The 16,176-nt window shown below is 42.7% G+C and overlaps 1 protein-coding gene across 1 annotated transcript in view; it reads left to right on the forward strand.

Annotated features, from left to right (window-relative positions):
* The window catches only part of ZNF366 (zinc finger protein 366), a 55,179-nt gene extending 39,931 nt beyond the window's left edge, over window positions 1-15,248 (forward strand). Inside the window, exons 5-6 of the mRNA XM_006875270.1 lie at window positions 10,263-10,437; window positions 14,531-15,248. Coding sequence (XP_006875332.1) covers window positions 10,263-10,437; window positions 14,531-15,081 — 726 coding nt within the window. The 3' untranslated portion in view covers window positions 15,082-15,248. The remainder of the gene's footprint in view (window positions 1-10,262; window positions 10,438-14,530) is intronic.
* The last annotated feature ends 928 nt before the right edge of the window (window positions 15,249-16,176 follow it).

Raw genomic sequence — 16,176 nt, forward strand, 5'->3', positions numbered from 1 at the left:
GCTTCCTGTTTTCTCACGGTCCTTTCGGAAAGTTTACAGTCTCTCTCTCCCTCCCTCCCTCTCTCTCCCTTTGAGGAAAGGAACACCCTTCTTATTAAAAGAGAGAGAGAGAAGAATGTAAGGGAAGGGCCCTTTCGAGGGGGCCTGTTCTCCTGAGCTGCAGGCTGCTGCCCTCTGACCTTTCCTCTCAGAAGAGGAAAACACAGGCTTCCTGGCATATCTCTGTCCTGAACCTCAGACCAGGCTGCTTGAGCGAAGCAGTGTGCCTGTACTTGGCATAGTTGTCCTTTGGCCCCTGCCAGGAGGTTACATACTGGCCATCACCTCCTGTCTGGACACAGCAGATGTCCTCGCTAGGACTCATGGGAAATTGCCTGAGGTGACTCCGACCCTAGACTGAGGAATGAAAGGACAAAGGGAGACCAGAATTTGGAGTTCCGGTGGAGATGAAGGAACTAGGAGGCCTGGGGAGGACAGAGCATCTAACAGCAGTTTGATAGGGAGTACAAGGGCTATTGGAGTCCTGTTGTGGCACTGTAGGATAATGCACTGGACTGCAAGGTTAGCTTGAACTGTAAGGTTGGTGGTTCAAACCCACAAGCCGCTCCTTGAAAACCCTATACAGGTTTGCTATAGGTCAGAACCACTCAATGGCACTTAACAACAACAACATGAGGAATGTGGAGTCCCGGCATGGGGATGTAGGATAAGCTTTAGACAGCAAGGTCAATTTGAACCACAAAGCTAAGTGGTTCAAACCCACTATCTGATTTTCAGAAATCCCATACAGGGTCACTATGAGTCAGAACTGACTCAAGGGCACTTAACAACAACAACATGAAGACTGGGGAGTCAAAGAGTGATCTCCCCCAAAGCCGGAAATCTGAATGAATCTTCTGTTCCCATCCACACTTCCCAGAGATGGGCCGGGCACAATTGCTTGCATTTCTATCTGCCCACAAATCACCTGGCAAGTACTTAGTGCAAGAATTCTTCACTTGGTACTTCCTGTATTATTCCCCCCAAATAATGTGGTTTAAAGCGATAGCACCCTCATCTTCAAAAATCTTTCTACACCTGGAGAAAGATTCTACTATGTAGACAATGTTGTTGTTGTCAGGTGCCATCGAGTCGGAACCGACTCATAGCGACCCCATGCACAGCAGAACGAAACAATGTTTGATCCTGGGCCAACCTCACTACCGCTGCCACACTTGAGTCCATCAATGATGCCACCTGGCTGATCCATCTTGTTGGGGGTCTTCCTCTTTTTCTCTGACCCTCCACCCTACCCAGCATGACATCCTTCTCCAACGATTGTTTCCTCCAGACAATATGTCCAAAGTAGGAAAGACGAAGCTTAGCCATCCTGGCCTCCAAGGAGCACTCTGGCTGCACTTCTTCCAAAACAGATCTATTGGTTCTTTTGGCAGTCCATGGCACTTTCAGTATTCTCCTCCAACACCACAACTCAAAGGCATCAATTCTTCTACGATTCTCCTTATTCACTGTCCAGCTTTCGCATCCATATGAGGCTATTGAAAACACAATGGCCTGGGTCAGGCGCACCCTAGTCTTTAAGCTGACATGTAGACAATAAGGATAGTCATAAGAACTAATATTGTACTCTTACTATTTGTGGAGCCCTACATGAATTATTTCATTTGATCCTCATAACAACCTTCATAGGAACCAGGATCATTATGAATATTTTATAGAAAGCAGAAGCTTAGTAACTTTCTGGATTCTCACCTTTACCTCTAGTCTCTGCCATATCATAACAGTCCCTGCAACCCATTTAGAGTTCAAACTGTTTGTTCCAAATTTATATTCTATTTTAAAGTTCACGGTCCTTGGAAGATGCAGTATAGGTGTGAAGCTGAGATTTAATACCAGAGGCAGACGAATACTGCCCATAAAAACAACGGAGAGTTCAGGCAGGGGGCGACCTATTAAGATGATCACCTGCAAGATGAAATCAGAGTCCTCATTCCTCAGACAGTTTCCCGTACTGCCCCCTTTCCTGACTCCCATTTTAATATCTCTTCAGACCTTGACAGATCTTGACTTGGACAAACTCTTAGCTTCATGTTGTAAGGTGCCATCGAGTCAGTTCTAATTTGTAGCGCCATTATGCACAACAGAATGAAACACTGCTCGGTTCTGTGCCAACCTCATGATTAGCTTCATACCTCATGATGACAAGGGGCCTTGAGTTAGATGGAGGAGTCTTGGTCGCACAGTGTTTAAGCGCTCAGCTAACTGAAAGGTTGGTTGTTGGAACACACGAGACACTTTGAGGAAGAAAAGTGCCTGCATAAAGTTTTGTTGTTGTTGTTAGGTGCCGAGTCGGTACCTACCCATAATGACCTTATGCACAGCAGAACGAAACACTGCCTGATCCTACCCTGTGGGGCAGCTCTACTCTGTCACTCTGAGTCGCATTTAACTTGACGGCAGTGGGGTTTTTGTGTGTGTGTGTTTTGATTTAGATGGCTACTTTTCCCAGGAGAAGAAATTTCGAGTTTTGATACCCTTTTCCCTCTATTATTCTTTTTTCCAGTCTAATTCTTTCCTTTAATACAACAGCTCACTTCTCAATCGCCATCCAAACACATTGTCATTAATTGACTCTATCACTAATTGACTCCTTTCTCATTTTCTGACCCCTATCACTAGCAGTGACTGAGCAATCTCTTTCTGATTTCCACCGTCATAAAATAGCTCCATACATTTGTGTATTGTCATCTAAGGACAATCTTCTGAGAAAGATGAAGTGGCCAAGTTCTGGAGAAGGAACAAAGGGCTTTATGAAAGGTTTGTTGTTGTTGTTGTTAAGTGCTGTTGAGTTGGTTCCGACCCATAATGATCCTGGTGAGTTTGAACCGCTGACCTTAAGATTCAAACCGAATTTGCAGTCCAGCACATTAGCCCACAGCACCACACCAGGACTCCTGTGGAAGGTTTGTTGTTGTTGTTGTTGTTGTTGTTATGTGCTGTGGAGTCGGTTCCAACTCATAGCGACCCTGTACAAGGTTTCCGAGGCTGTAAATCTTTATGGGAGCAGAACATCTCATCTTTCTCCCACAGAACAGCTGGTAGTTTCTAACTGCTGCTGACCTTGCGGTTCGTAGCCCGATTCGTAATCACTACATTACCAGAACTCCTTTGTGGAAGGTTTGTTGTTGTTGTTATGTGCTGTGGAGTCGGTTCTGACTCATAGCGACCCTGTACAGGGTTTCCGAGGCTGTAAATCTTTACGGGAGCAGAAAGCCTCATCTTTCTCCTGTGGAACAGCTGATAGTTTCGAACTGCTGACCTGGAGACTCGCAGCCCGATTTGTAACCACTATGCTACCAGAGCTCCTTGTGGAAGGTTTAGAGGCTAAGAAAAGGAAAAAACTAAGGATGCTTACCAAGGAGCTATGACTGGTGTCCAAGTACCTCAAGTCCTTTGTTAATAGGCTCTACCCTTCTACCTGGAGTCTGGTGTGGCCCTGTGGGTTAACGCACCGGACTCCAAGTCAGTTTGAACTGCAAGGTCGGCAGTTCAAGCTCACCAGCTGCTCCTTAGAAACCCTATAAAGGGTCGTTATGAGTCAGAACCAACTTGACGGCACTTACCAACAGCAACAACAATCCTTCTATACCAAGATGCCCTGATGGTACGGCTGCTGACTGAACGATCGGCACTTTGAGCCACCAGCTAATCTCTGGGAGAAGAACCTGGCAGTCTGCTTTCATAAAGCTTTACAGTCCTGGAAACCCTATGGGGTAGTTCTACTTTGTCTTAAAGGGCTGTTATGAGTCCGAATCTACTTGAAGACAGCAGATTTGGTTTCATTTTTTTATCCTCTACCACTAAGGGTTTTAGTTTGCAGACTACTGCTGGTGTGGTGCTGTTGGATAAGCACTGGACTGCAAGTTCGGTTCAAATTGCAGGACCAGAAGTTCAAACTCACCAGCCACTCTTTGGAAACCCTATACAGGGTCAGAATTGACTTCACGCCACTTAATGGCAACGACATAAGTTTAGAGAGTAAAGGGAGACAGGTGTAGATACCCACTTAGGGGAATTTTTGCACAGGGTCGTGTTATTTTCCTGACTTTGTTTATTCGAACCAAATGCATACAAGGGGGCCTCAAAGAGTTTGTGGGGAAATTTCTTTATCTTTCAATCCCCTTTTTCCATGAACTCCTCAAAGGTCCTTTGTATATTAATTAAATGTACCAGTGCATAGCCCTGTGTTGAATACTGAGGTTGGTTTCAAAGAAAAGGAAGATAGCTCTTGTATTGAAGATTGCTTGCGCATCACCTTTTAAACTTGACACACCTCCACTCAGCCCTAAAAAAGCTACCCACTAACTAACCCAGTAGGCTACAATAACCTGTTTAGGATGACTCCAGTATACGAAAAGTAAAATTTGTCAACAGCACAAAAGCAACCTCTTTTACCAACCACACTCCAGATCACCACTTTGAGTCATGTTCCACAAGAGACTTGCCTTGAGGTCTTGACTGTTGGGGATAATATCATAACACTGCCATGTAAGGAGCTCTGGTAGCATAATGGGTTACAAGTCAGACTGCTAACCACAAGGTCAGCAGTTCAAACTTACCAGCCACTCTGTGAGAGACAGGTGCAGCTTTCTGCTCCTGTAAAGATTTATAACCTTGGACTCCTTATACCGGGTCGCTATGAATCAACGTTGGCTAGAAGGCACTTAACAATAACAAACATATCCTAAAGGGCCAGATTTGCAGATGTTGACTGCCTCATCTTTCTTTTGTGGATCAGCTGGTGGGTTCAAACTGCCTATGACCATTCCATTAACAGTCTAACGCATAACCCTCGGTACCTCCAGGTTCCTCCATTCGTGGGAATCAAGTACAAAAACACTCATCATTCCTTTCAATTCGATCTTTGTGGTCCATTCTCCATACCTCTCTCCATACAAGCTTTGTTGTTAACCACCACTGGCTTATACTTATAACAGGCCTGCTGCTGGAATGGACCCCAGTTCTCTACCCAGTAACAGATCATTGCTGAGGGCCTGCTTTGTATCAAGGTTGATACTAGACAAGACAGGCAATTAACAGGCGGGCAAAATAAAAAGAAGTGAGGTTCTGATACATGCTGTGACATAGATGAAGCTTAAAAATATGTTTTAAACACCCAAAATCCAAACCCACTGCCTTCAAGTCGTTTCCAGCTCATAACCACACTACAGGACAGAGCAGAACTGCTCCTTAGGAATTTTGAGACTATAAATCTTTACAGGAGCAGACAACTACTTTTTTTTTTTTCTTCCAGGGAGTGACTGGTGGGTTTAAACCACCGACCTTGCAGTTAGAAGCCCAACACCTAGCCCACAGAGGTCACCAGAACTCCTTTGCTATTGTCAAGTCAATTCTGACTCATAGCAACCCTGTATAGGGTTTTGGAGGCTGTAAATCTCTATGGGAGCAGAAAGCCTCTTCTTTCTCCCATGAAAAGGCTGGTGGATTCAAGCCACCAACCATGTGGTTAACCCTCCAACACATAACACATTATACCTCCAGGTTCTTGCCAGGCCTCCATAGACTGAGTAAATTAGTCAGACACAGAAGGATAAATATTATATGATCCCACTTCTTTGAAATATCTAGATTAGGCAAATGCATAGAAATCAAAGTTTGTTAGTAATTTCCAGAGTCAACTGATTGGAAGAGATCCATATTTGTGCCCATTCCAAAGAAAGATGACCTAACAGAATGTGAAAAACATTGGACAATATTAATATCACATGCAAGTAAAATTTTGCTAAAGATAATTTAAAAATGGCTACAACAGTACATTGACAGGGAACTGAGGAGAGTGTCAAACCAGACATCATCACTGACATCAGATCGTGGTTGAAAGCAGAGAACACCAAAGATGTTTATGTGTGCTTTATTGACTATGCAATACAAAGGGTTTTGACTGTATGAATCATGAGAAGCTATGAACAACATTGTGGAGAATGAGTATTCCAGAACACTTAATTGTGCTCATGAGGAACCTGTACTTAGACCAAGAAGCAATTGATTTTCAAACAGAAGGGGACACTGAATGGTTTTAAATCAGGAAAGGTGTTTATTCTTTAACCGTACTTATTCAATCTGTATGCTCAGCAAATAATCCAAGAAACTAAATTATATGAAGTAGAATGTGGCACCAGGATTGGAAGAAGGCTTATTAACAACATGTGATATGCAGATGATACCTTTCTTGTTGAAACTGAAGACTTAAAATACTTATTGATAAAGATCAGAGACCACAGCCTATGGTATGGGTTGCATCTTAATGTAAAGAAAACAAAAATCCTCACCACTGGATCAATAAATAACATCATGGTAAATGGAGAGAAGATTGAAGTTGTCAAAGACTTCAGTTCACTCAGACCAACCATCAACACTCATGGAAGCGAGCAGTCAAGAAATCAAACAACGTGTTGCATTAGGCAAATCTGGGGCACAAGACTTCTTTGAAGTGTTCAAGAACAAAGATGTCAGCTTGAGGACTAAGGTGAGCCTGACCCAAGCCATGGTATTTTCAGTAACATCATGTATAGTGAACAAGGAAAACTGTAGAATTGATGCATTTGAGTTATGAAGTTGGAAAAGAATATTAAAGGTACCATGGACTGCCAGAAGAACAAATGGATTTGTTCTTTATTTACTACTGGAAGAAGTACAGCCAGAAATGACCAGGCTTCATCTCTCATACTTTGGACATGCTGTCAGGAGTGACTAGTCCCTGGAGAAGGACATGATGATTGGCAAAGTGGAGGGAAAGAGAAAACGAGGGATAGCCCCAGTGAGATGGATTGGCACAGTGGCAGCAATAATGGGCTCAAGTGTAGCAGCAATTATGACGATACAGCAGGACCAGGTGGTATTTCGTTCTGTTGTACATAGGGTCACTGTGGGTCAGAACTGCCTTGAAGGCACCTAACAACAAAAATGGGAAAGTGGGATGGGGAAAGAGGAAGGTATTGTATAAGGGCTGCTTTTTCTATTAAGAGTGATGAAAAGGGTAACGGTGAAGATTGTCACTGAGTTACACATATAGAAATGGTTGGAATGGAAATCTTTTGTAATATATATGTCACCTCGATAAAATTAAAAAGAAAAACTCAGGCAGAGCCTTCATGGATGTTGCAGTCTGTTGAGTGAGAACAGATCTGAAACAAATACTGACTGAAGGTCATAATGAGACATTCGAACAAGGTCACTCAAAACTATCAACAAAGAGACTTGTTCTAAAATGACTCACAATTGGAAATGCTTAATGGTGCATTTCTCTAGCTCAAATGATCAGATGGAGAACTGGATAGAAACTAAACTACTAAATACAACTCCACCAGAACTTGACACATGTGCAAAACTGAGCCACTGGCTGATGTGTCCTGATACATTGTCTCTATTGAGACTATTAAGAAAGCAAGTATCCATATGGAGGATTTCTCCTAAGGAAGTTGAAATCAGACCAACTCTCTCATTCTTTCCTCCTCTTGAGTTATCATTCTCAAATGAATGAAGCCATTTCATACACTCTGAATACTGAACTTGGGACATCCCATTTTGATGTGCAAAATTCATTCTTGCTAATTAGGAAACCAAAAGCTCTTAAAATCCCAAATAAGAGCCATTTTAAACTACAGAACTAACTAGTCATGATCTATATATGAAATATTGTTGTCAATTATTGTCAAGTTGGTTCTGACTCATAGCGACCCTGCATAGGATTTCTAAAACTGGTAGGTTTGAACTGCCGACTTACATTGAAGTTACCAATCCAGTTTATCCTACTGTGCCACATTACCTGTGACAAAATAACAAACTCAGATTGGGTTCCTCTTACCACTCAGCACTCATTTAGGCAAATATCCAAGAGTTTTAAAATTTGTTAGAGGTAGCCATTCCTCAAAAGGCAGCTCAAATCTCACCTTCATAGCCACCTGGAGAAAATGTTGCTTTCATTAATAAAGTCTATCAAGAACTTCTAACAGTAACCTCGAATGTGTATCTCAGTGAAAAGGGGAAACTGGTGGAAGCCTCAGGCCATGCGTACCCCAAGAGTCCTCTCTTAGAGGCATCCCTCACTATATATGGCTGCACCACTACCCTGGCCTCTGAGGAAGGCCAGGGAAGGAGGATGTTTCCTCCCTCAACATTCAGGTCCAAGTGCAAGCCCAATTCCTTTCTTGAATTCCTTACAGCATGACCAAGGAAGAGCTAATTTCCAAATCCTGCTCTGCTAAGGCTTAGAGACAACAAGCATCTGCCATTGGTCCATCATCTATATAAATAACCTTTGAAAACAAAGTTTCAAGTCTTCCAAACGAAGGTGGAGGACCACTGTCGTGCTCCATCATGCACTTGAATTTTTATGGGAATGTTGTTGTTCTTAAGGGCCATGGAGTCGACTCTGACTCATAGCAACCCTAGATAGGGTTTCCAAGAAGAAGCTGGTGGGTTTGAACTACCAACCTTGTAGTTCCCAGTCCAGTGCTGATCCTACAGCACCGCACCACAAGTCCTTGATGGGATTGGAAATGACAAAAAATGAAAGAAAGAAAGTATCTTTTATTTTTTGTATACCTGAACTTCAGATTTCTACCCTGAGAAAATAGACATCCCATAGATGTCTTCCTTGCTCCTTTGAACCTTGACATTCATTCCAACGAACAGAAATGGAACAATTAGAAAAGCATTGCCCAATAGAGTCTAACCAAAGGAGTTATACTTGAGGGACACAATGTGGTGTGGCGGCCTCTGATATCCAGTAGCCTGGGTTCATTATCCCAGCTGCAACATCTACCAGCTGTGTGCCTTGACCAAGTGACTCAATCCCTCAGTCTGTCCTTCTGTAAAATAAATGTGATAATAGCATGTATTTCATATCAGATCAAAACCTCACTGCCATCGAGTAGGTTTTGAATCATAGTGACCCTGTATAGGGTTCTCAAGGGAACAGAGAGCCTCATCTTGTTCCTACAGTGAGGCTAATGGGTTTGAACTTCAACCTTTCAGTTAGTAGTCCAGTGCTTATCATACAGTGCTACCAGTTAAAATAAGTATTTTATGACAGCCTTAGTAGAGTGCTTTCCATATTGTAAAAGCTTCATAAATACTAAGTTGTTATTGTTAGGTGCCGTCAAGTCAGTTCTGACTCGCAGTGTCCCTTGGCACAACAGAATGAAACACTGGTCCTTCACACCATCCTTACAATTGTTGCTGTATTTGAGCCCACATTGTTGCAGCCACTGCATCAACCCTTCTCTCTGACACTCATGTCCTTATGAAACTTTGAACAGTTGCTTTTCAAATCAGCTATTTTCCTTTTCCAAAAGTCATATTCAGAAGACGTGTTAAAGGCTGTAAGATCTTTACCTTGAATTTAAAAAAATCTCCATGCTCCAGGAACGTGAATCTCACGTATTCCTCCCTACCTGCTTTGCCTCTGAGACTGAGCAGAATCCAGCTTCTCTCTGACCTTCCAGGGGACATTTTCCTTGGAAGCAGTTTAGAATATTGTCTTAGTCTCCTAGAGTTGCTGTAACAAAATATTGCAAAGTGGGTGGCCTTGAAGAACAGAAAGGTACTATATCACAGTTTTGGAGATTAGGCATCCAACACATCCAGATTCAGGATGGGGCAGGATCATGGGCTCTTTGTTGTTGTTGTTAAGTGCCATCGAGTGAGTTCCAACTCATAAGGACTTTGCACAGGGTTTTAGAGGCAAGCAAGGCTGCATTCACAGCATGCCTTTCGGGGGGACAAGGAGCTCTGGTGAGACAGTGGGTTACACATTGGGCTGCAGATGGAAAAGTTGGTGGTTTGAATCCACTAGCTGCTACAAGGGAGAAAGTTGAGGCAATCTGCTTCCATAAAGATTTACCATTTGGGAAACTCTATAGAGCAGTTTTACTTTGTCCTATGAGTCAGAATCAACTTGATAGCTGTGGGTCTTTTGTGGGGATATAGTTCAATCTATGACAAAGGCTAACCACAAGGTTGGCTGTTCAAAGCCACCAGCCACTCCTTGGAAACCCTATACAGGGTTTCTATTAGTCAAAATAGACTCAACAGCACTTAACAATACCAACAACAAACCAAAATAGAAGCAGTGTGGGTCACCGCTCATCCGCCCTCGCAGGAACCTGTGTGTGGACACACCTTGTCAGAGTCCTCCACCCATGATTAACATGCCTTCTCCACGTCACTGTCTCTGACAGCTTTGTGGGAAGGAATTCAACCGGATGCACAACCTAATGGGCCACATGCACCTGCACTCTGACAGCAAGCCCTTCAAGTGCCTCTACTGCCCGAGCAAATTCACCCTAAAGGGGAACCTGACGCGCCACATGAAAGTTAAGCACGGAGTCATGGAGCGGGGTCTTCACTCACAAGGTGAGCGTTCTACCACGAGTCCAGTGGGAGAGCTGGAGGGTTTTGTGTTTTCTTGGGGTGAGGACTTGGGGGCAATGCATTCTTTGGGAAGGTATCTCTCCTGTCAAAAAGGAGCCTGGTTTCTTAAATGCAAAGCTGAGAAGTGAGAGCAGGCTTATCGTGTCACTATAAAAAGTATAATGCCAATATCTGAAGAGTAAGTAAAAATTAAATATGGCAAGTAAGCAGAGCATAGTAATAATGAGAACCAGTCCTTTGTTCTAGACACTGCATCAGGTACCTGGTTGCCTTCAATGTTCATAACAAGCCCAGGTACTAGACATTTCTACTCTCCCCATTTAGCAGATGGGGAAACTGAGGCTTCAAGAGATGTTATGGTTGTTAAGTACTGTCAAGTCAGTTCCTACTCATAGTGATCCATGTAGGGTTTCTAATGAGTGGCTGATGGATTAGAACTGTGGACGTTTCAGTCAGCAGTCCTGTGCTTATCCTACAGTGCCCCAATAATATGAACTGACCACGGCTTGCTGGTCACCAGTGTATCAAGGCACTCTAGAGATAGACGGTGTTATTCTGATTTTATTATACTGGAGGAGGCTCAAAGTCTGGAGTCACAACTGTAACTCCAATTCAAGCTCATGACACTGGGTAAAGACCTGGTTGATTTGTTTTACTCTCTGCTTCTTCCACCCCCCACCTCTTACCCCTTGCAAAAAGGTAGTGAAATAGAAGACATATACACTCAGGATAAACCAAAACCATTGTTGCTTTCAGATTCTTCATGACTCTCTGAGTTTGTGTTGGTTCCTGGATGACAGGGAGCCATGGCCGTCATAAAACATGGGCTGGAGTTTATGCAAAAACCCTGACCAAATTCCAGGCTGAAAACAAAAGCAGGTTTTGTTTTCTTTTTTTTTTCCTGAGAGTGTTTTTCTTCTGAATTACCCATCCCATCTCTAGTTGCCTGAGCCACCTCCCAAGCTAAGTCTGGACTTTTCCAGAGACAGCAAGTTTGCTCAATTGGTTGGACAGGAGACATGCAAGGAAGGTACTAGAGACAGCCTAAACTAGAAGTCTAAACTGGTCACTGTGATTTACTCAACTCTGATGCTCAAACCTTAAAGAGCACCTAACAGCTCTGGAAAAATAAACATTCCTACTTATCAGTGAGACACTTTGAAAGAAATTTAACAGACTTGCAACATAATGTTTTCATTTACAAAGGGTGTTAATAGTCTTTCACTCTAGTTTTTGAAATGTCTCAAAATTCATGACTTAGAATAAAAAGACGGGCACCGTGCCCCTGACAAAATTAAAGACACACACATAGACAAGGGTGAGTCAAAAACTACCACTCTGGCTGTAGAATTTATTTTAATCGACTTTTAGAAATGACAAATACATCATGTTTGGACATAATCTCCATGCTTTTCAATACACTTTGCCCATCTGTCAACAAGTCTTCATATTCCTTTATTAAAAAATAAATGTTTTAGGCTGAGCTGAGAGCCATGAATGTACCACTGTCTTCACTTATTCATCAGAGGTGAACTTCCTCCTCTAAGGGCTGCTTTCACGGGACCAAACAGGTGAAAGTCTGATGGAGCAAGATCAGGACTATAGGGAGGATGATTTAACACCTCAAAACGAAGTTTCTGCGGTGTCAGCAGTTTGGGCAGAGGTGTGTGGACGGGCATCATCATGCAAGACCACAATGCTCTTGGGTAGCGGTCCTCTGCATTTTGATTGAAGTTTAGGCTTTGGCTCTACAGTGAGCATCTCAGTGTAACCAGCACTGTTGATTGTTGAACCTTTTTCTTGATAGTGTTCCAATACTGGCCCTTGAGAATCCCCAAACTGCAAGTATCAATTTTCCAGCTGATGGTTGACTTTTGAGCTTTTTCTTGGTCGTCAATTAAGGATATTTCTATTCCATACTCTACCATGATGAATGCATGTGATGAATCTATGTCTTGTCACCAGTAATGATTTTTTAAAAGACAATTTTACCTTCCTTCAAGTATTGGTCCAAATATTTTTTGCAGCTGTGCAGACACTTCTATTTTTGCTCTTTCGTGAGTTGTTTCGAAACCCATCTCACACAAACTTTGAAACCCAAGACTGTCGTGGGTTATTTCATAGGAAGAGCCATGGCTGATTTGTATATGATTTGCCATATAATCCATTGTCAATCATTTATTCGACAGAATCATTTCACGTGCATGCTCAATGTTGTCATCAGCCATGGATGTGCATGGGCATTTTAATATAACTGGAATGTGGATAATTTTTAACTCATCCTCATAGCTTCATTACCTAACAATAGTATAAATTGGACAAAGGTGGACATCAGGGCCCCCTGTCTGCCTTTGTTCACTCCACCCCAGAAACCTGGTTCTCTGGCAGTGTATCAAGATCTGGCTACACTTCTTGGGCACTTTTCTTCCCATTTCTTCTCTTCAGTTCTCCTGCTCTGGGTCACAGCCTCAGGGTCTGACCACTGGCTCACTATTGGCCTGGACTAACGATCAGTTCTGATGAAATGCTGCCATATCTCTGTTGGTCACTGATAAGCCCATCCATTATAGGGCCTTCAAAGAATACTGATGATGCTAGGGGGCAACACTTGACTGCCAGCAAAAAGCTTGTTGGTCTGAACCCATCCAGAGGCTTCATGGGAGAAAGGCCTCGAGATTTGTTCCTGTAAAGGTTGTTGCTATATTACATGCCTTGGAGTCGGTTCTGACTCATAGTGACCCTGTATAGGGTTTCTGAGGAGTAGCTAGTGGGTTTGAACTGCTGACTTTGTGGTTGGCAGTCCAATTCTTATCCTACAGCACCACACCAGGTATGGCCTAGAAAGCCCTATGTCACATGGGGTCACTATGAGTCAACAACACAGGGTTTCTAAATGGAAATTAAGTGTGAGACCCGCTCGCATCACGGTGTCTGACACCTAGGACACCTAGGGTTGGATCAGGGCATTTGTGTTCTTTCTACTGTGTCTACATCTAGGGGTCATGGTCATGGGGTAGCCTCCTCAGCCCCAAGTTCATGCTCTTGTCTTCCAGAGTAAAGTGTCTTTATTATTGCTTTATCTTTTTTTCTCATGGTGAAATATTAGTTTATGGTATAAAAGTAAAATAAATATATTAGAAGTAAAAATTAAAATGCAAATATCGCCATGGTTACAATCTGAGACGATATACGATAGAATGAATGTAAAACCAATGTTCTCCCATGTAAACTATCACAGAATTCACAATAAAACATTAAAAAAAAACTCATCTGAAGGAACATGAAAAAAAAGACATAAACAGATTTTTATGCAATGTTTCAAGAAGAAAAAAAATAAAATCACACACACACACACACAAATGCAAATATCACCTCAGAATTAATTATTTGTAATATTTTGGCATATACCTGTCCAGGTTTTTTCGTTTTTTTCTTTGTTTGAGGTAAATAGGTAGGTAGGTAGTAGATGTTGTTAGGTGCTGTCGAGTCAGTTCTGACCCATAGCAACCTTGTATAGGGTTTCCAAGGAGCAGCTGGTGAGCTTGAACCACCAACCTTGCAGTTCAAACAGCTTTGCAGTCTGGCGCATTAATCCACAGCGCTGATAGATGGTATGTAGTTAGGTAGGTAGGTAGGTAGGTAGGTAGGTAGGTAGGTAGATAAAAGTTTGGTTTCCATTATAAATATATGTTTGTCCTTAAGAATATCATTATAAAACCTTTTAAAGATCATTACTAGGTAGTCATTGTATGGCTGTACCATACATACAATGTCTTTAAATCTATAAAACAGTTTGCTTTTCACTGTAACAAACCTGTGGCAATAAGCAATCTTACACATACATTTTTTTGCACCTATTTTCATTGTATAAATTCTCAGAAGTGCAATTGCTAAGTCAAAGGTATGCTTATTGGGGGAATTTAACAAACAAAAGCCTTTTGGTGCACGTTGCCAAATTCACCTGGAGGGGTTATGCCAATGTTGACAGACACCATCTGTAACACTGCTCCATATCCTTACTGTGAATTGTCTATTTTTTAAATGCCCTGTTTTCATTTGTTTTCCTCCTTTGTAGGTTTTGGAAGGGGAAGGCTTGCCCAGGCTCAGAATGCAGGTGTACTGAGGAGTCTGGAACAGGAGGAGCCCTTTGACCTTTCCCAGAAGCCCCGGGCGAAGGGCCCAGCTTTTCATTCAGACAGTGAGAGCGCCAGGGGAAGCTCGTGCCACGAGGAGGAGGAGGAGCCAAGCTACGAGGTGGAGCCCTATAGCCCCGGCCCCGCCCCACGTCTCCAGCCGCTCTGCTCACCGCAGGATTTGTCCAGAAAACCCGAGCAGGCCTCCAGGTCTCCCAGAGACCACTGCGAGGAGGAGGAGGAGAAGGAGGAGGAGAAGGACGAAGTGCACAAAGAAGAGCTGCAGGAGCTGAGCAAAGACAATCCTGGTGCCGAAGGCGGTCAGGAGCGAGTGTTTGCCCTCCGAGATGAGTGCCTAAGTCTCAGGGCTTTTCAGAGCACCCGGCGGGGCCCCTCTTTTTCTGATTACTTATACTTCAAGCACAGAGATGAGAGCTTAAAAGAGTTACTGGAGAGGAAAATGGAAAAACAAGCAGTGCTTTTAGGCATCTAAGTGGACAGTTTTAAAATTACGTTTGGAAAATGAGAACTAGAAGGTTCAAATATAGCTTTCTTCATTCGCTGGGGACTGGCGGGTGGTGCAGGTCTTGACAGATGGCTCATACTGAATGGGTAGGGACGGTCCAAGGTAATGCAAATGCCTCTCGGGTCATTCTCTGGACTCTCAATATTTGTATTGTAACACACGAGCAAGTCTTCAGTGTTATTTTATGCGTCTATTATCAGTCCAGTATAATAAACTGCATATATCCATCTGGAGATCTAATTGTAAGCCGACTCGGGGGTGCTTTTAAAAATTCTATTTTCCTTTAACTAATATGCAATATGTGGCAGATTTCTTACTAGTTGCAAAAATATGGTGCTTTACGTGTTACCTTATTAATAACTCTTTAGTGACAGTTGTCGAATTCATGAAAGTTATCATATTTTTTTAGATAGATGAACAATAGTAGCTGTATATATATTAAAAATAACCTTTATTTAAGATTCAGAAATGACACAGGATGGTGAGTTATCAGAGGAGGATGGTCTCAAGTAATTACTGTAGATAAAATAAATATCAGGAAACCCTGGATAATTTTGACTAATGAAAACCCAGCAATATTCAGATACCTGTGGCTTGTTCTGTTTCAACTAACTTCATCAGATGGAAGAAACGTAATGTTCAGATGACCCATACGTGCTCAGGGGTCTGTTCTTCAGAAGTTACCTTTCAGGCAACCCCAACAGAGCCCCGAGATGGAGACCAATCCTGCCTTGCGCCCAGGCTTCATACCCAGTGAAAGGACTTCAAGAAAAGGCTGCCCATGTGAAGAGATTTCTCCTCCGAGTTGGAGTTGGGAGGGACGTTCTCCCTGAAATCTAAACTTTGACTTATTTTGGGTTTTAGATAATCATCAGCTTATCACTAATAAATGAGACACTGGGCTGTATATTAGGATCACCTGGGGAGGCTTCTGGAGGAAATGCCTGGTGATCTACTTAGGAATACTTAACCATTGAAAACCCTATGGAACTCAGTTTTACTCTGACTCATAGGGAGTAACCATGCGTTGGAATTGACTGGATGGCAGCTGATTGTTGTTTT

This window comes from Chrysochloris asiatica, unplaced genomic scaffold (genome assembly GCF_000296735.1).
Source record: "Chrysochloris asiatica unplaced genomic scaffold, ChrAsi1.0 scaffold00316, whole genome shotgun sequence".
NCBI lineage: Eukaryota > Metazoa > Chordata > Mammalia > Afrosoricida > Chrysochloridae > Chrysochloris > Chrysochloris asiatica.